Source organism: Ictidomys tridecemlineatus, chromosome 13 (genome assembly GCF_052094955.1).
Source record: "Ictidomys tridecemlineatus isolate mIctTri1 chromosome 13, mIctTri1.hap1, whole genome shotgun sequence".
In the NCBI taxonomy this organism is placed as follows: domain Eukaryota; kingdom Metazoa; phylum Chordata; class Mammalia; order Rodentia; family Sciuridae; genus Ictidomys; species Ictidomys tridecemlineatus.
The window spans coordinates 16,114,348-16,134,172 of record NC_135489.1 but is presented as its reverse complement, the minus strand read 5'-3'; the positions used below and the strand labels follow the sequence as shown (position 1 = coordinate 16,134,172).

Here is a 19,825-nt window from a genome sequence, read left to right as displayed (position 1 = left end):
CTGAAAACCCTAAGTAGACGTGAGAGAGCTATGAATTCGGGCCGTTCGACAGCAGCCACGGCCAGGGCAGAGCACAGCCACCGCAGGGCCACCGTGACAAGTCCAGGGAGCTGTCTCCTCATAAATATTCCTGCCTGCACCTCCCACTGACCAAAGCTAAGAGGACAAGAAAGCCACGGTAATAGCCCATAGAGGTCAGCACGCTGGGCACCAGCGGAACAAGGAAGGGTGGATGACAGACCTATGTGCATGCCACCTCCCAGGTAGGCTGTCTGAACAAACAGGGTGCTTAGGGAGAGTCGACATTTTCCTTTTTTTTTTTTGGTCCCCTCACCAGGCTCATCCTATCCCCTATCCCCAGGAGGCATTTTTAATCAAGGACACAGAATAGCATTCCCCAGAACACAGGTTTTACTAGTTTCTAAATTCAAATTGTGAGGTTAGTTCTGAGTCGCAATAAAGCACTATTTCTAGTGTTCTATGGTATTTAAGGGAGCTGATTATTCAATTTGCTTTGCTATTTTATGGCAAGCTGCTTCTCCCCAAGCTTTTCCCCAAAGTTATAATTGTAAATTACACTCCGCGGCAGATCTGTTTCTAAACACAAGGAAGGCCACGTCTGCAAGACCATGTTAGAAAAAGACTAGGATTAGAGCACTCTACAGCACACCTCCAACTCAGCTGCAGAAATTGAGGGTTTTACCCACAAGTAATTTTCTGAACTTTGGGTCGAGTCAGGCTTAATTGGACTAGTTATTTCTGGAGAATAGACGTCACTTGTGAACATGGACAAGTAAGGCGTAGATTTGCTGATGGGAGAGGAGGCTGAGGCTGAGTCAGTCGGAAGCAGAACTGTGTCGTCTGCCACGATGTGGAGGCTGCAAGGTGTCTTTGTAAGCCTGGGAATCAACGTTCCTCCTGGTCTTGCCAGTTGAGCACCTGAACTTCCTCTTCCAGTGCTGGGGGATCTGCTGTTGTATGAATCATGGCCAGAGACCCATCTAACCTCCTGCTATGGAGGCCAGAAGGTCACATGCCTGAGCCCTGGCAGCCTAACCTCTGGCCTGGGATGAAGACCAACCCTTAACCAAAACCATGCTCTTGACTTGACTCTGGAGTAGGTGGCACAAAGAATAGAGACCTACATGTGAGAGTTAGAGAAGGAAAAGGAAAAAAGAAGGGGGGGGGCAGGTCTCATGTAAATCAAGGGAAGAGCAACAGAATAGAGGAAAGGGACCGGGGGAGGGAGGAAGGGGAATACTGGGAATGATATTGGCCAAACTATATTGTTATATCGTATGCAGGTGTGAATATGTAAGATCGAATCCCACATTCTGTACAACTGTAATGCACTAATAAAAACGTGGGGAACGGACCAGGGTTGTGGCTCAGTGGTAGAGGACTTGCCTAGTGTGTGGGAGGCACTGAGTTTGATCCCTGGCACCACATAAAAATAAACAAATAAAACAAAGGTGTCCCTCTACGAGTATGATAACATATTAAAATATATAAATATATATATATTTTAATATGGGGAAAAAAGAGAAGCAGAGACAGTTGAACATGTTCCTTCTGGTGACATGGTGACGGCATGATGGTAGCACGGTGCTGACGAGTGAATTGCACCCGTTTGGTCACAGTGAGGAAAGCTAGGCTGCCTTAAAGGAGCTCTTGAACCATCTAGAGTACAAGGAGTGCCCGCACCAAGATGGGACAGCATGAAGCTGAGGGCCTTGCTGCCCTCTGAGTAAGCCACCATGCACACATGCCCGGGTCAGCTATTTTAGAAGAGATTTACCAACATCAATGTGTGCTTTTCAGTAGCCGTGGGACCTAATCCCCCATCTGCCTCGACCACATCCTGTCACCTCCCCCTCTTTTCTGTTCCCATGTACTGTTCACATTCCCATCCCAGGACCTTGGCCCTCCCCGCTCCTTTTTCTGGTGGCCTCTTCCTCCAGTTATTCCCATGTGGCCTGTTTCATTTCTTTCTGGTCGGCTCAGAAAACCATTTCCAGTTCCTTTGTCCAGATGATCCACCGGCCAGCGGCACGCACCTGCTCCCCGGGGCTCTTCCCAGCCCTCAGCCCTGCCTGGTGTTATATGCCTGTTTGCTGCCTGCCATCCTCTGGATGAATGTTCTAAGCTTTTCCATGAACTCTGCTCGCTTCCTAATCTGCAGTCGCCATTTCTTCTCAGTGCAAGAGGCATTTTTCATTCTGCAGCCTGAGAACAGCAGATATTACATTTTTTCCATCAAGATGATCTTGATTCTTGTCAGCAAAGACAGATCCTTGTTTTCTCAAACTCATTGCCAAATGATAGAGGCTTCAGGCCCTGTCCTTTCCATAGCTGGTCCCCTGAATTAAGCGACTGGTGTTCACAACAGCACGGGCCAGCGGATGGCTTCTGCTTCAGGACATGATAAAGGCTGCTTTCAGGGAAGGAAGGCGTTATTTATCTTCCTGTCCTGTTTTCCTTCAGTACACTGCCCTGCATAAAACAGAGGCCTAGCATATCTTGGTAAAATGACTGAGTATTTTTTTTTTTTTTTTAAGAGAGAGTGAGAGAGAGAGGGGGATAGAGAGAGAGAATTTTTTTAAATATTTATTTATTTTTTCTTAGTTCTCGGCGGACACAACATCTTTGTTGGTATGTGGTGCTGAGGATCGAACCCGGGCCGCACGCACGCCAGGTGAGCGCGCTACCGCTTGAGCCACATCCCCAGCCCGACTGAGTATTCTTGAACCTTGACCAGTCATAATTTTATTTCTTGGTGAGGGGCAAACATTAGAAGGGTCTTGAACTATTAATTACCCGAAAGCAAAATTTTCTTTTTCCCTTTTATCTAGGTGATGTCTTAAAACCATTTTAAGTGGTTTGAACTGCTAATGATGAATCTGTGCTTGTGGGTTGTGCTCATATTTTTTCCGCCATTTGACAAAAGATGGGGGTATTTAACACTGAGTCCTAAAAGCAATATCATTCTTATTTTTAATAACTCTATGTCAGCAACTGTCTTGTAAGTAAATCCAGATTGAGATTTTCCTGATTCATAAACATGCAAATTATGTAAGCCTCTAGTTTTTCCAATCCCTTTCTTCCACACATTTTTTAAGATAGGAAGAGGGCTTAGTAAAGGAACTGTAATGGTGACACATTCGTTCATGACAAGAATCTAATGTTTTTGTGTTATGAACTCCAAATTAATACTACAAAACACTTGCGTGGTAGGATCATTAATGACTTTACAGCCAGCGAAACTGAACCAGATTCTAAGAGCCAAAACATAAACCCTGGTTTGTGGTCAAATTAGGTTCCTTTTCTTTTCTTTCTTTTTTTTTCATTATGTTTTGATTATTACATTGTAATTATTCATAATCGTGGAGTTTATTGTGACATAGTCATGCAGGCACAGCACATAATTTGCTGCATCTCATTCCCAGAGCTTCCCCTTCTCGCTAGGCTCCCTGTTCAACACAAGTTGCTGTTTGGGCTGGATGGTATCTTGCTTTTTGCACTGAAATATTCTGCTTCATTTTGACAACATCCTCCAACCGATGCACCAATAGCAGGAGATACTCCTGAAGGGAACACAGAGGATTTCAGTCATGGGAGACCTCCCTTCCACAAGGATCATTCAATCCTTGAATCTCTTAACACCCTGGTCCAGTGTTCAGCCAGTAACAGAAACCCTCCAAGGTTGGAGCCCTCTGCTCCACTTGAAAGACCCCCCTTCATCTTGGAGGGTTTTATTTACTTATCTGAGACAGGGTTTCACTATGTGGCCCAGGCTTGGTCTTGAGTTGGTGAGCACAGGGGACTTGCCTGCCTCAGCCTCCCAGGTGTCTGTGACTACAAGCATTTGCCACCATGCCTGGCTTTTAATTTTGATGGCTAGAAAGATTTTTTTCTAAAGTTTTGAAACTCTCACCTTTACAACTTGGATCTAATGATCTGGTTTTGTTTGTTTGTTTGTTTTTCAGAAAATTACCCACCCAATAGGGCCTTAACAATTGCAGCCTGTGATATTTGAATGTTTGTTTTAAATTTAGCCTGATAACAAAAAGTAACACATCATTGCAATAGCTGCTGTTCATTAAGGATCTATGACAGGTCTTCAAGGTCCCCTTGAGTGTGCATTTTCTAGATGTCTGATGTAAATACATAGCCAGATGCAAAAAAAAAAAAATAGTAGACATTTAGAATATAAAAACTACAGCTAATATTTCTTGAATATTTGGTGGGTCAAGTATTCTTAGTAGTTTAAAAATGTTATTTAAATCTCATGGTTTCAGGATGTAGAGACTATCATTATTCTCATTTCCCAGATGAGGTTAATGAGACAGCCTAATTGCAGAGGTCACATGGGTAGTGACAGGTTTGACTTTTAATCATGGCATGAATTGCCTCTGAAAGAAGTCCAGGAAAATAAAAGGAGGATGGTGTCTGCCCTCTTGGAGCTTCCAGTCGGAAGATGCCTCCAATGTGAGCACATAAAGGAGTACTCAAGCCAGGCAGTACTTAAACCAGAAGTACTCAGCCAGGCAGTACTTAAGCCAGGAGTACTTAGCCAGGCAGTACTTAAGCCAGGAGTACTCAGCCAGGCTGTTCCCCTGCCTGTTCCCTGCAGGGAGGACGTGCCAGAGGAGTCAACGCCTACTGAGAATAAATAGGAATGGATGATACGGCTCCAGATGAGGATAGACAGAGAAGGGAATGCTGGACAGGAGCGTAGTAGGAACAAGAACCAAGGGAAGAGAGCAGAGCACATGCCAGGAGAGAGGCAGTGGCTTGGGATGCTGGAAGACGCTCTGAAACCCACAGGCAGCAGGAAGTGGCACCAAGTCGGAACCGCCCCCATGAGCAGATGTATAACCAGCACTGTCAACAAGATTCCCAGACATTGCGTCACCTTTTAAATGGAGATCTAGAGGTTGCTATTTAAAGAAAGCCTCTCTGGAACGAATATTTACATCAAGAGAAATCCCAATTGACACTTTCTATGTTTCCTTGAAGCTGGTGGACACAGGTACCCCGTCTTTCGTCAGCAACACTTCCTTCCCAGGATGTGTGCCCTAAATCCGCTTGTATGGATGTGTGTCCATCTGTCCTATTGCGATCGCTTCTCCTTCCTGTGGGGGAGTGCGTCACTCCAGGGCTAACACCACATTCAAAGTCCAGCAGAGCCATCAACAGATGCATGATCTATCCGGATCACGGAAAAGCCCTTCTCTGCTTATCATCTGTCCAAACATGTCATAGGTTGGATTTAATCATCGTTCCTGGGCAAAACCCAAATATTGCCACTTAACGTCATTGGTATATTTTTAAACCCAGAGAGATACAATACACCACATCATCTAACTGGAGAAAATCAAGCCTTATCCACATTAGCTGGAAAGGTTAATCTGCATAACTAAAGGAAGCCAGGTGGTTGGCGGTGCCCACATGCGTAACAGTTATTTTACTCAACAATAACAAGTTGTGTATAAATTGGTTTCCATGGTTTGTTCATCTCTGCAGGTGGCTGAAGAGATGATTTGTCTCTTTGCTTGTTAAGGAGCAAGCAATGTCACATTTACCCCCCAACACATCATAGACAAGTGCTTCCTAAATATAAGGCTCTTTGTCTAAGAAGGAAGGTTTATCCTGACAGGTTGAGAGATCATAATGGCTTCAACTTTCCTATTTTGCCTGCTCTCTTTTCAATTATCATTTGTTTTTTCTGCAAGAAACATTTCTCTCAAGTGCATGCAAGATACTGATGAATTCCTTTCTGATTTGAATTCAGTGAAGCCCAAAGAATACGCTCTGAGAAGTAAGTAGGCTTCCCTGGACCATTGGGGAGGTGGACGCAGGGCAGTCTGAGGTTTGTGCTAGAAGGATGGTAAACAAACTCGTAAGAATGAAAAACACAGGACCAAATAAAGAAGTGAAGAGAGGCTTAGCTTAGAAATGGCACCAGGAATCAAAGAGGGAGGAGACTTTATTGCAGAAAGCTCGGTTGCCTGTCTCATCAGAGAACTCTCAGGAGAACCAACTTCAAATGAGAAGAGAATTGTTATAAACTGTGGTACTGATTACTATTATGAAGTTGATAACATTTTACTGTCCCAAGGCATAGCTTGGTTTATTTCTTTTTCTAGATGTTTAGTCTGCTGTAGATAATGAGTTGCTTTGTTATTTAGGGAAAAAGTTCTTGTTCATTATGTATGCCCTTGATACTAGATTCTAATGAGTGTGTGGAAATATGCGCTGACCTTGGGCCAGAAGTGAATTTATAGCCCAGCCTCTTTGCATGTGATATGTATGGACTTCAAGCAGCTACAATTTGTGTTTTGGTTTTTCTTTTTTGTGTGTATGTTTCCCAAAGTTATTCTTGCAGCTAAAGGGTCAGGAAATCGGATTCATTTTTAGTGGGATAAAAACTCTGGTCCCAGGAGCAAGATTCTCTGTGGCTGATGAAAACTGCTAACAAAGAAAAATGTAAAAACTCCCTCTTTCTAGAGCCAGATAAACCAACATAGCAATTTCCACTTCCATGGAGAATTCACAACTAGTTTATTTTGTATTGAAAAACCACTTAGTAGCATAATATATATCATAAGGAAAAGCATTTTGATAGAATGTAGGGTAACTCAAAATCACACATGATTTGAAACAGTTGCTATTCTACAGTGTTCAGATGTCCTGGTATCCAATGAAATGGTGATAAAATATAAACCCAGTTAAGTCCAGTAGCCATTCTTCCAGTCTCATTTTGGAATTGATCATGTTTTGCTACAACACTTGGTGATATTGATAGGGAACATTGTGACAAACACCGGCCAAATAAGCCGGCCAAGAGAGCCCAGAAGGTGCGATGGCTGGCTCAGATTTCTGGTGACGAGGTGGTGGCACATATTGTCATCATTAGTCACAGTCACAAGTTACGCTCCTCATACACCAACCATGTTCCATCTGTGGGAGCCTGATATGTGAAAACTATTTTTTTTTTTTTGAGTTAAAAAAAAATTGCCCAAGATAAGTGGTCGAGAGAATTGAATGACCAACATCAGTAGCCTAGGTGACTGTTAATTTATGCTAATAGATGAACACATCTATCTATAGTTGTTTTAACCGATTTTCATTCTAATGTACCAGAAAATACTTGGCATCGTCGCTCTGACATTTTGCCTGATATTTTTTGAGCACAGCGTGTGTTTCTGACCTTGGTTCTCAGCATGGTTTTCCTGACAGGCATGTGGGGGAAAGAGAATGAGTTAGTGAACACTTGGACGGAGCAGACCCCCTTCTGCTCCCTGTGCAGTTGTCCCTTTTAGTCACCAAAGCCCCCCTTAAGGAGGGGGAGAGAATTATTAGCATTGACTTATAAACGAGGAAACCAAGCCACAGAGATGTCAGCGATCTGACTTGAAGCAAGGGGTAGAGACAGGCCTTGAGCCCCCATTATCCCACCCACAGTCGTCAGATTCCGGAGCCCCCGATTCAGAGCCTACTTTCCATCCTTGCCTGAAATAACCAAAAACAAAAGACCCAGCAGCAAAAAGGGACGAGAGGTATATGTGTCAGCCCACGGAGACACAGAAATAACATCAAGAAGGAAGAAAACAAGTTGCAGAAGATTATATACGGTATATAAGTTTAAATTAATGCAAATGAAGGCTCTCTGTGGCTGGGTGTCCGTAGAATAAATGTTAAGGAAAACATGAGACCAACTTCCAAATACAGTCCCAAGGCAGGCTGGAGGGGTGGTAAGGGTGGAGATACATGGGGCGCATAGGAGATTTCAAATGAGTGGTCAAGTTTTGTTTTAAGATAAGTGATGGGGGTTTTCATGCCTTTAAGATGTATTTTTAAAAAATTCAAACACAGTATCTTTATTTTATTTATTTATTTTTATGTGGTGCTGAGGATCACACCCAGTGCCTCACACGTGCCAAGTAAACGCTCTACCACTGAACCACAACCCCACCCCCTAAATGTATTAGATATCGAATGATTACATTTTAAAACATCATGCCCAGTGGTGCACAGATGGTAACTGGCGTTGGCTCTGGGTAACAGGTGGGTGGTGAGGAGTACTGTGGAAAGAAGGCCCATGGACTCCAGGCAGGGATGTTTGGTCTTGCAGAGGGGAACTGGAGTCGTGGCTGCTCTAGAGCAGAAGACTGAAGTCTAGAGACTCCATCTGAGCAGAGAGGATGGTCTCAGGGGTAGACAGAAGACTCATCCTACATCTCTAGAACGAGGCTGTGTGTCTTCCTTTCTACTACGCCTCCCATTTGCTTTTCAGCAGACACAGGTTTACCATCTTAAATGGGAAAGAAATGAACCCGATACTCTTGTGTGCGTTGATTTTGGTGCCCAATGGGATCTGGTGGTCTTATTTAATATCTGATGACTGTTGAGCCCTTACGTGAACGTCTTGGTCTCTTTGGTTCTCAGTGGTCTTCCTCTTTGACTTTGTTGTTTTAAACTCCATAATCCGGGGCTCGGGATGTGGCTCAAGCGGTAGCGCGCTCGCCTGGCATGGCGTGTGGCCCGGGTTCGATCCTTAGCACCACATACAAACAAAGATGTTGTGTCCGCCAATAACTAAAAAATAAATATTAAAATTCTCTCTCTCTCTAAAAAAAATAAATAAATAAACTCCATAATCCACAGAAATGTCTTATCACATATAGAAACTGCATCTTTGATAAAGATGGTTCAAATACCCCAAATCCAACGGGGCACTCAGTATTCCCAGCTATTCTGGAGGCTGAGGCCAGAGTCCCACAAGTTCAAGAACCCCGGCGTCCTACCTGCTGACCGACTTCTCAGTTGTCTTTCTCTCTGACCAGTGTAGGGTTGGCTGCCTCCTTTTTCTTGATCTTTACCCCTTTCCATGCCGGGGACTGTGCCCTCTGGGACGTTCTGCCTTGCTGACCGGCCTTCTTCCTCATTCCTTTTCTCTATCTGACCTCTAGAACTTTCCCAAGGTACTTGGTCCCTTTTCCCATTGTTTCTTGTAAATGAATCAAGCTTTAGCGACTGGAGGTGGAGTCCTCCAGTCCTATGAACTGTGCTAAGCTGTGACTGCACCCAAGCCCTGTCGGATTGCTCCACGAGTTTCCTCACCTGTGACATGGCCGGGCTGTGTGTCCCTCATTCTGGAAATCTATAGCAGCTTTTAAAAAATGTCAACTTCTAGGTCCAGCAGTATGCGACAGCCCATCTGGCTGGCTTGCCAGAGTCAATTACTAAATGGTGAAGCTGGTTGTTGAACCGTTGTTTTTAAGGGTTAAATCACGTAAATTCACAATTAAGTTGTTCAGAACAAAAGTAAAAAGTGCTCAACGTCCATCACTCTCTGGTTATTGGATTGCATTTTATTATTGTGTGTGTGTGTGTGTGTGTGTGTGTGTGTGCACGTGCGTGCAGGGGGGGAGCTGGGGATGGACCCCAGGGCCTCTCACATGCTGTGCAAGTGCTGTACCTCTGGGCCACATCCCAAGCCCTCTGTCATCAGTTCTTTTGAAGCTACTCACTTTGCTTGTGTCTGAATGGTGGGAATTGCTGCTACACTGCTGCTCGCGGCCTTCTGTCTCCACAGTCAGGACATCGAGTTGGGAGGTAGAATCAGTCATGGAGGGAGTATCTTCACCATCGAGGTCAGTAAGTGCTACAAGTTAGAGTTTACTTTCTTGTTTCATTAATTGTCTCCATTTAAGAAATTGATGGAGGCCTAGTTAGGAAGGCAGATGGACTTAAAAACGTGTAGAGCATTGAGCCCTCTCATCATCAACATCACAGAGAGGTGAGGCAATATTCTTTAACACTCAGCCCGTCATCTAATTCAGCATGTCTGGGGCACATGAGTGCAGTTTTGACACACAGCTTTCTTATTTCACATTCATATGACTCATTAAGATGAACGGAAATACCAACCGATATTCATGTCAGGATAATCCTTTCAGGTCAACGAAAACCATAGATTGGCTATGGATGCAAGAGTTTGGAGGGGGAAAAAAGAGTCAGTCAAGGATTCTGTGAGGATCAATCGGCTATATGTGGAATTACACTAAGAAATATTGTGGATTTCATGATTACTTGTCATTTGTGTTTGTTATGTGTTGAGTTGTGACCCCCCATATTCGTGTGTTGAAATCCTAACCTCAGGAAGTCAGCTCGTGACTGTATGTGGAGATTGGTGCTCCAAGGGATAACCAGACTACCCTGAGATGACTAGAGCGTCTCCATCCAACAACAGGTGCCCTTGTAGCAAGGAGGGATGAGGGCAGACATGCTTAGAGGAGAGCCGGCTTGAGGACACAGCATGGAAGCAGCCATCTGGCATCCCTGAGAGAGGCCTTGGAAGAGACCAACTCTACCAACAGCCAGGTCTTGGACACAACAGGCTGCAGAACTGTGAGACAATGAATTCTTGTTTTTTTAAAGCACCCAGTCTGAGACATTTTGTTTTGGCAATGCTAATACATGCCACATTTATAAAACCACCCACTTGGAGAGTGTGGAGGGCAGAATTTTGTCACCAAAAAGATATGGTGATGCCTTAACTCTCTGGTTCCCTGGAGAGAGGGGTCAAGATTTTGCAGGCAGTCAAGACGAGGGGATACTGAGTGAGTATGCCCAACACCTGGCCTCCTTAAAAGAGGCCGGACAGTTCAGACACAGACACCCACAGGGAGACGCCGTGCAGTGGTGGAGGCGTAGACAGGAGCGCTGCATCTGGAAGCACAGGAACGCCAGGGAAGGCTGGCAACCACGGGAGCCAGGAGAGAGGACAGGACAGACTCTCCCTCGGAGCCTCAGACGGAGCCCAGCCTGCCAGCGTGAGATCTCAGACTTCTTGTCTCCGCAGCCACGGGAGAATCCATTCCCTGTGTCTAAGCCGCCGGTCTGTTTGGAGATCTGTTAGGTCAACTCTAGAAAATGAATACAGGAATGAATGCAGCTCACTGCGGCTTGTCAAACGCACTCTCTAGAATTAAAAGTTCACGTTTATCATCTGGGTCGGAAAAAAAGAAACAAGCCAATCCATCTTGAGTAGGGCCTGGGCCTCTTCTTCCCTGAGATGCCGCTGACCCGTGGGAGCCGTTTATGAAATCCAGGCGGACCGTTCCTGACGCTGTCTGCGGCCCAGGCTTTTGGAGGAGCTGCTCACATGGAATTCTAAGTCTGCTCTGTACTGGGCCCTGGCTTCCTGGGACTTCTGCATTTTCCTGGACTTTATCCCTCTGGACAGAGTGATGGAGGAGGGGATCCTAGGGGTTCCCAAGCAGCCTGCAGGGCTGCTCATTTCCTGTTTTCTGACATCTCTTAACATCCTCAAAATATTCCCCAAGTGGCTACTTTTGCTCTCAGTTTTTCTTAGCCCTTTTCGTCCCTGGTTCCTACATGAAGTCCCTGTGGCCAGGATGCCTCGCTACCTATGCCAATGGCTGGCTTCCTGGGGCTTCACAGTTGATCTCCCGGAGAGATTATTTTATGCCTCATCTGTGTCCTTCATCATTGGTGCTTAGAGAGATAATGAGACTACCATGTCAGAGGAGGTGGTCGGTAAGTGGACACTGCATAGGTGGGCACCGGCCACCAGCGCTCCATCCCAGCCATTGCTCTTCATCATCAGGAGAGGAGGAATGGGTTATTTGTTTTTTTAGTCTTTGGATGTTGCCTCTTCTCCCACCCAGCTTGCAATCTGGAAGGTATTTTACTCAGTGCCAGACCCTCTGCTGGCGCTGGAGTTTGGAACAGAAAAGATGCAGAAAATCCATTAGAGCCAGGGTGACATAGTGGCTCCATGGAACTCCTGGGTTTGCTGGATATCAGATATCCTTGCTGTGGTTGGCTGCAATGCACTCTCTCCCCAAAGCTATCTACATCCTAATTTGGGGGAATCTACAAATTTTACTTGATATGAAAACAGGGTCTTTATAAATGTGATTAAGTTAAGGACCACTGGGCACGCTGGCACCTGTCTGTTATCGCAGCAGTTTGGGAGGCTGAGACAGGAGGATCACGAGTTCAAAGCCAGCCTCAGCCACATTGAAGTGCTAAGCAACTCAATGAGACCTTGTCTCTAAATAAAATACAAAATAGCGCTGGGGATGTGGCTCAGTGGTCCAGTGCCCCTGAGATCAGTCTCTGGTAACCCAACCCCCAAATAAAGTTAAGGATCTTAAAATGGGGAGATTGTGCTAGATTATTCAGTTGGATCATGTATGTAACCACATGGATTCTAAGAGAGGGAGGCATAAGGAGATGTGACACAGACACACACACAAAGTTGATGTGGCCACAGAGGCAGAGACTGATGTGGCTGCAAGCCAAGGGAGGCTGGCAGTCACCAGAAGTTGAAAGAAGCAATGAATAAATTCTCCCTTTGAGCCTCTGGAAGGAGAGCAGCCCTGTTAACACCTTGATTTTGTCACAGTGATAGAGATTTTAGACTTATGGCTTTTTAGATCTGTGAGAAAATAAATTTTTGTTGTTTTAAGCTATGAGGCTTGTGGTAATTTGTTATAGTAGCCACAGGAAATGAAAATACATCCTGTTCTTTTCTGCAGGTCTAAGATTAATCATTGACCAGACACAAAGGGAGCAGCCAGGGAGTGTTTGCAAAGAGCCTGACTTGGGAATTGGACATGAAATTGATAGCATGTTCAGATCTCTTTCTCACCACAAGGAAATCCCCAGCACAGGGTGGTCAGCATTTTATGTGTGTTTGCCCTGTATCATCAATTATAGGGCAACAACTATGCATTCTAATTTAAAAAAATCTTCATTGTAGTGAAAAAAAAATCTGGTAGATGCTTAATAAATATTTGCTGTTAATGCTGAAGGTGATTATTTCTTTCAGGATTTATTTCTGGCTTAGCATTCCAGAAGCTTCTATTGCCTTTAACTTCATTGTGTAAATGTGTCACATTTTATTTATTGATTTTTTTTTTGTGTGTGTGTGGTGCAGGGGGATGAAACCCAAGGCCATGTGCATGCTAACCAAGCACTCTAGCACCAAGCCACACCCCCAGACCACATCACATTTTAAAATTTAAGTCAGTCGACTCAGGTCTTTCTTTCTGCCATTCAAATCCAGCCCCAAACACATTGGCTGCGTGTTTTAATATCCACATATCATTGCCACCTTATGAGAAAGATTCGTCTGCCAATTAGGCCTGCAGAATTGAAACAAGTTGTTTTTTTAATCTTTTGAAAATGAAATTCTGGAATAACTACCATGTGATCTGAAGTAGCAGGTGTGATTAATCATTAGTTTATTCTATTCCTCCCTCCCCCGACGACGCAGTGCATTTTGATTTAGATGGTTGCCATGCCCTGGTTATCTCTTAGGTTCTTGACAGAAACTAATTAGGGATGAGGCTGGAAAAGGGCGACTTGTCCATTTGAGTTCATCATCAGGAAAGAAGTCATTGAAATTTGAAATTTTGTACAGCACCCAAAACACACTGAGCTGAAAAACCACAAGTGCAACCAGTTTGCAAAGCAAAATGCCAAGTGGAAGAAAAAACTACAATTTACTGTTCTCAGATGAGGAATTGGGTACCCTCTATAATTACCCTTGAGAGTGTACCCCAGGGAAAGGCATGCTCAGTGTTGGCACTTCTCTTGTTTCTGTCCCCTCAACCCTTACAGTGCCAGACCCTTAAACCCTAGGTTGAAGAGTGTGGGATACCCCATCAGTGATGGAGAAGGTACCTAGAAAATCATTTGTCTATTTCTAATAAATGCATCCAATGATCATTTTTGTTTTGTTTTGTTTTATGGGACAGTGAAGCTGGATTTTGGATTTTCCTTTTTTTTCCAGTACTGGGAATGGAACTCAGGGCATCTCACATGGTAAACACGTGCTGTACTTCTGATTTACATACCCAGACTTATAAAATTTTATTTTGAGACAGGGTCTGGCTAAATTGCTTAGGTTGGCCTTGAACTTGTGATACTCTAGCCTCAGCCCCCAGAATGGCTGGGAATACAAGTGTGCCCAGTTGGATTTGGGACATTTGAACCAACATACAACATCTTTGTTTGTATGTGGTGCTGAGGATCGAACCTGGGCTGCAGGTATGCCAGGCGAGCGCGCTACCCCTTGAGCCACATCCCCAGCCCATCAAAGTTTAATTCAATTCAGCAAGTGTTCACTGGGCTCCTTCTCTGAGCTATACATTAACCAAGACATGGTGTGACCCTGCCTTCTTGGGGGACAGGTACACAGTGACATACCTTACCGTGTGATGCATTGAGCAAGAGTCTGGAGTATTTCCTGGGCAAGACGGGATAGGGATGATTCACCATTTGCTAATAGAGGAGAAGGTGGGACAACCCAGGCAGAAAGACAAGTGGCAGCCTGGTGCGTCCTTACCATGGAGCGGAGGAAGCGCCAGGTCTTGGTAATCCAGAGTTCATCCTACAGGTCAGAGTAGGCAGGCCTGGCTGCTCTTGGGAATCACCTGGGGAACTGAAAAACAATCAATGCCCGAGCCCACACTGCATCCTTTGCAAAGGTAGAGCCTGGGCACTATTATTAAAAAAAAAACAAAACAAAACAAACAAAAAAAAACAGTCCCAGGATGGAGAATCACAGCTCTAAATAAGAAGTTGAAAATTTTTCTCTAAAGGATCAAATAGTAAAGATTTTCAGTTCTGTGGGCCAGATATCCTCTGGGGCAACTACTGAAGCCTGCTGTTCTGTCCGTGTGAACACAAAAGCCCTGACAATAGGAAAACAAATGACTGTGGCTGTGTGCCACATTCCTACTGACAAACGGTGGGGTGTGCTCTCCCAAGCCCCGCTCTAGACAATGGGGAGCAGTTGAAGTTAAAAAAACGCACTAATTTGAAATTGCATTTATATTTTATGACATATAAGTAATATATGAATCTACCCACACTGTAAAGGAACCTAAACAATACAAAGCCCAAGGGTTTTTTTTCTTTTCTTTTTTTTTTTTTTTAATTCTGTCATTCAAATACCAGACCCCTTCCTGGATAACAAAGTGTTACAATGGTGTATGTTTTTCTAGAACTTCCAAGAACCTTCTTCTTGCTTGTTTTTTTTTTTTTTAAAAAAATATATACATCTAATAGAAAAATGAGTTTGTTTAGTATATTTATAGTTTGTCTTTTTTTTTTTTCTTATGCTGGAGATTGAGCCCACAGGTGCTCTATCACTGAGCTATACCCCAGTCCTTTTTATTTTTCATTTTGAGACAGGGTCTTGCTAAGTTTCTTAGGGCCTCACTAAGTTGCAGAGGCTGGCCTTGAACTTGTGATCCTCCTGCCTCAGACTTCTGAGTAGCCAGGATTGCAGAAGTTCTTGAACTATCTTTTCCCTCACATAATAATATGTTTACCTGTTTTTGTTTGTTTGTTTGTTTTTGTTTTTGCATGGTATTGTGAAACACGAAAGTCCTATTGCTCACTGAACTATTTCCTGAGAGGGAGAACTATTTGAACTGCCAACACTAAGCTAGTTTTGTCTTATAAGATGGTGCTTTCACTTGGTTCAACCTACTGTTCTGTATCCTATTTTTATGGCCATTACAAGCATTACCGCCACAAACGTCTTGCAATGTGTGCTCACATATTTCCCTGGGCAGATTCTAAGACACTGAACTTCTGGTCACTGGGCATATCAGTTAGGAAGGAATCTTGGGTTAAACTCCAGGTACCAACTCTGGTAAACTTCAACATAAAGAGCAGCTATTGGCAGGCTGTGGGGCAGCTCATAAGATGGAGAGGAAGGACAAAAACCTGGCCTTTGGACCCGTCAGGACCAAACAGTCTCAATGGCAGTATCCACTCCACAGCCTCTCAGCGGAGCACTGGTGGGTGGATGGAGGCCACATTTGGCTTGTTCCTTGTCTTATTCCATCCAAATATTGGGAAACAGTAGACCTGATGTCACCATGATATGGAGAGAGAAATAATTGGGTTATAGCCTCAACCTAATCAGTGAATTAATCCCCATGGGATTAACCGAGTGGTAACAGGAGACACACAGGCTATGGCTGGAGGAAGTGGTTCATTGGAGGCGTGACTATGGGTATATATTTTGTATCTGGAGATGGAGTCTATCTCTGTTTCCTGATCATCATGTGAGCCGCTTCCTTTCGCCGTACTCTCTGCCGTGATGTCCTGCCTCACCTGGAGCCCTGGGGAATGGAGCCTGCTGTCTATGGATTGAGACCTCTGAAACCGTGAGCCCCTGAATAAATTTTTCCTCCTCTACAGTTGTTCTGGTCGGGTTTCTCAGTTACAGCAGCAAAAAAAAAAAGTGACTAAAGCACCCTGTCTCAAAATAAAAAATAAAAAGGGCTGAGGATGTGGCTCGGTGGTGGTTAAGTGCCCCTGGGCTCAATCCCTGGTACACAAAACACACACACACACACGCACACACACACTAAAAAATAAAAGAGGGGAAGGACATGGTTCATCATTTTTATTCAGTTTTAGCTTAAAAAAATGACTGCTGGCTACAAATGGCTAAGGGAATTTTTTTTTTTTTTTGGCCCAATTATGGCCAAGAGGTTTTCAAAATAGCATAGCACTTTTTTGAAAAAAACATACATACAAACAAAATGCAGTTATCTCAACCTGATATCTAAATTGAAATCCATTAAGTTCCACATTTTCAGGTGTGTGGATGTTTCAACAGATTTGACACAGACATGTTAAAATAGGTTGGAAATCATACTGTAGAACTTATGCATTAATATAATCATATTCTTCTTCTTATATTATTATTATTATATTACAGTTTACATGATTATGTTATGTATTGATACTATATTTAATATCAATATTTAAGTTTTTATGGGTGTGCAACACCAGGGACCGTGGGACAAAATGGGTTAAACCTCAGGAGCTCAGTCGTGGTTGGGAGGAGAAAGACAGCCGTGTGAGAGGAGTCGGTAATTTGAGGAGCTATATTTGGGGTTTTCTCTCTGCTCACTCTAAGGAATATCATTATTTTTAGTTATGTACAAGAAGTTATCTTCCAAACTGACAAGTAAAAATAGGGCCTTTATCTATTTTAGAGGGTTCAGGTTAAACTGGGTTAAATACCCACCTCCAGTCTTGACCAGTTAGTTTGAACTCATAGCTCTGGTTTTTGCTCTCTCTTAAAAAAAAAAAAAAGGTAGATTTACAATATAAAAGAAAACAATAAAAATTGAAGGAAAAGAAAAAACCACTAAGAGGCACGTTTATATGATGTGCACATTGCCTATTACCTCTGGGCCTCAGTTTTCCTACCTGCCCCACCGCTTACTAGTAATGTGAACTTGGGTGAGGGACTTGACTTCTCTCAGTGTCCACATCTGAAAAATGGGGATTACAATGGTTCCTTCTCTTGTTATCTCCCAGGGTCAAGGGAGAGAGTGCACAGAAGTTGCTCAAAGCCGTGCCTGACACATTCCAGCTTCATGTTGGTTGTTGCTCTCACAGTGTGATAGATTTGGCTGTTACTTAGGGTCTGAGTATGTGTGTATACATGTTTGTGTGTGAGTGCCTGCCCAGGTGCAAGGAATTGATCACCATGTGTTTGCATAGGTGGGGGCCATCTATGTGTCCATCACCTGAAGAATAGCTAAATCAAATTAGTGATGGATTACTATACATCAGTTAGAAACCCTGCACTAGATATGCATAAAATACTGAAAATGAAGCACTGAGCAACATGTGTATAAACAGAAGGATATTGGAACACACAACTGTTCACGTAAGTGGCAAACGCACATACACAAAACAAGAACACCTACCAATGAGAGGATACGCTTCCAACACAAGGCATCCAACATATACTTCCAACATAGGGGAAATTGGGGACGGGAAAGGAATAGATAAAGAAATATGAAAGGACAAAAATTTTTTAAATGAAAGAAAAAAAATCACCCAAGCAAAAGAGGACCTCTGCAAGACAAGGGCTGAGAATGGCATCGACTGTGCAGCTTGGTCCCTCTTCCCTTCTGCTCTAAGGTTAAAAAAAAAAAAATTAGCTCTTTCCAAAAATAAGATCCCACAAAGTCAGACAAATATATTTATTTATTCGTTTTAAGACATGAGTATTCTCTCATGAGTATGTGAGTGGAGAAAGAAAAGCTACCAGATTGTAGTTACATTTTTTTTATTCCTCAGAAAGCATTTATTAAAGAGTTTGATTTCTTTTCTTTTCTTTCTTTCTTTCTTTTTTTTTTAAATCTTTTCGGCAACTGCTGACAGGTCCTGTAATGGCAAGAGAACGCACTTCACCATTCTGTCCTGGTGTTGAGCGAGGCTGTGTGAATCTGTCTCTCCTCCTTTTTTGGTCAAACAAGTGTCTGATAGGTTTAGAAGGTGAAGCCAAGTTCCTATAAATTCATTTGAAAGTGACATAAGGATGCTAATTTTGCAAACCTTTTCTGCTTTGAAATTCAGTGTATGACTCTGTGGGGAAGCTTGGGAGCAACGTTCTTAATGGAAATGTGGACAGGCTGGGATCATACAGTGAGTGCCTCTCCGCCCGGGGCCCAGCAGGGAGCTTCCAAGGGCAGTACTGCAAGCTTTATGTACGGCAGGTGAGTGTCGTGTCGAGGACTGCTTGCTCTTGAAGGTCAAGTGAATTTCATGATACAGAATACAATACGACTCTACGGATTGCTTTTCTTAATTAAAAACATCAAAAATTATTGCCATGTTTTGCAAAAAATCAAAACTATTTAGGTAGTTGCTCAGCTTCTTCTGAGTGTGGGGAATTATTTGAGGCACTTGTCCCCAAACCACGTGGATCTTGACATATTCCTCCTACCACGTGGTGTGGGGCAAGACCTCCGGAGGGCCTTCATAGGGAATCCAAGTTCAAGTCCTGGCCAGCACCTTTGCTAGCAAGACCCTGTACATGTTCTTTGGGTTTGTTGGATGTTCTTTATAAGCTCAGTCTTCGATTCTTAGGGTTCTTGGGGCTTTCACCATTCTCCCCAAGTCACTCCTCGACATCCTTACTCTCAAGGATATGACACTGCTTGGTATGGTGTGTATCAAATCAAGGAGCTTGGAAGACAGTTCTAAGCACTAGCTCCTGAATCCCCATCAATTTTTGGAATACCAGAGGAGACTTTCCTTTACCTATCACCCTTTTCTCAGAAGCATAGCTCTAAACCCCAATTTGAGGTTATCCTAGCAGATGGGTCTTGACTTTATGAATACATTGCTAAATCAGTTGACCAATGATGTGGGGCTCACTGTCTTCAAAGCATGTTAATCCTTTCACAGCTCAGGAAAAAAAAAAACTAGGAATAGCACAGCCTTTTATTAAATAGAGGACAGTTTTTATACTTGTCACACAAGACTAAAAGAAACATTACTAGTTGGCTAAAACCAATTATCTGAAATAACAATAAGAAATGCAAGCTCTCTGATATTAAAGCTTATAAAATGCTTGCAGTGGTTAACCATGGAGACAGGGATATTATCAGTCAGCCTCATTTGTCTTGCTGAGGATTGGGATAATGATTGCTTGAGACTTTAATCAGTGTATACAAACGTCATTTTCAAAGCAGATTAATGGTTTTGATATCACAGCAAAACGGTCAGGCCTAATCAGGAATGTTATACATTTATAAGAAGCATTCCAGAATTTACTTATAATTTGATCTTCTCTTTATTGGGACAGGCATTCTAATTATCAGATTGATTGATTAATGAAATCTTTACTAGATTCTTGTGTCCTGTTACCCTGAAATGGCGACTTATCAATTGTGTCGAAAATGATAGGGGAATCAGCACCTAATGATTTTTAATCTGGAGGAGAGATTCATTG

At 43.3% G+C, this 19,825-nt stretch overlaps 1 protein-coding gene across 1 annotated transcript in view; it reads left to right on the top strand.

The window, feature by feature from the left end:
* The first annotated feature begins 11,549 nt into the window (after nt 1-11,549).
* Nucleotides 11,550-19,825, top strand: part of LOC101971483 (O-acyltransferase like protein) — a 44,956-nt gene continuing 36,680 nt past the window's right edge. Inside the window, exons 1-2 of the mRNA XM_078030688.1 lie at nt 11,550-11,568; nt 18,445-18,584. Coding sequence (XP_077886814.1) covers nt 11,550-11,568; nt 18,445-18,584 — 159 coding nt within the window. The remainder of the gene's footprint in view (nt 11,569-18,444; nt 18,585-19,825) is intronic.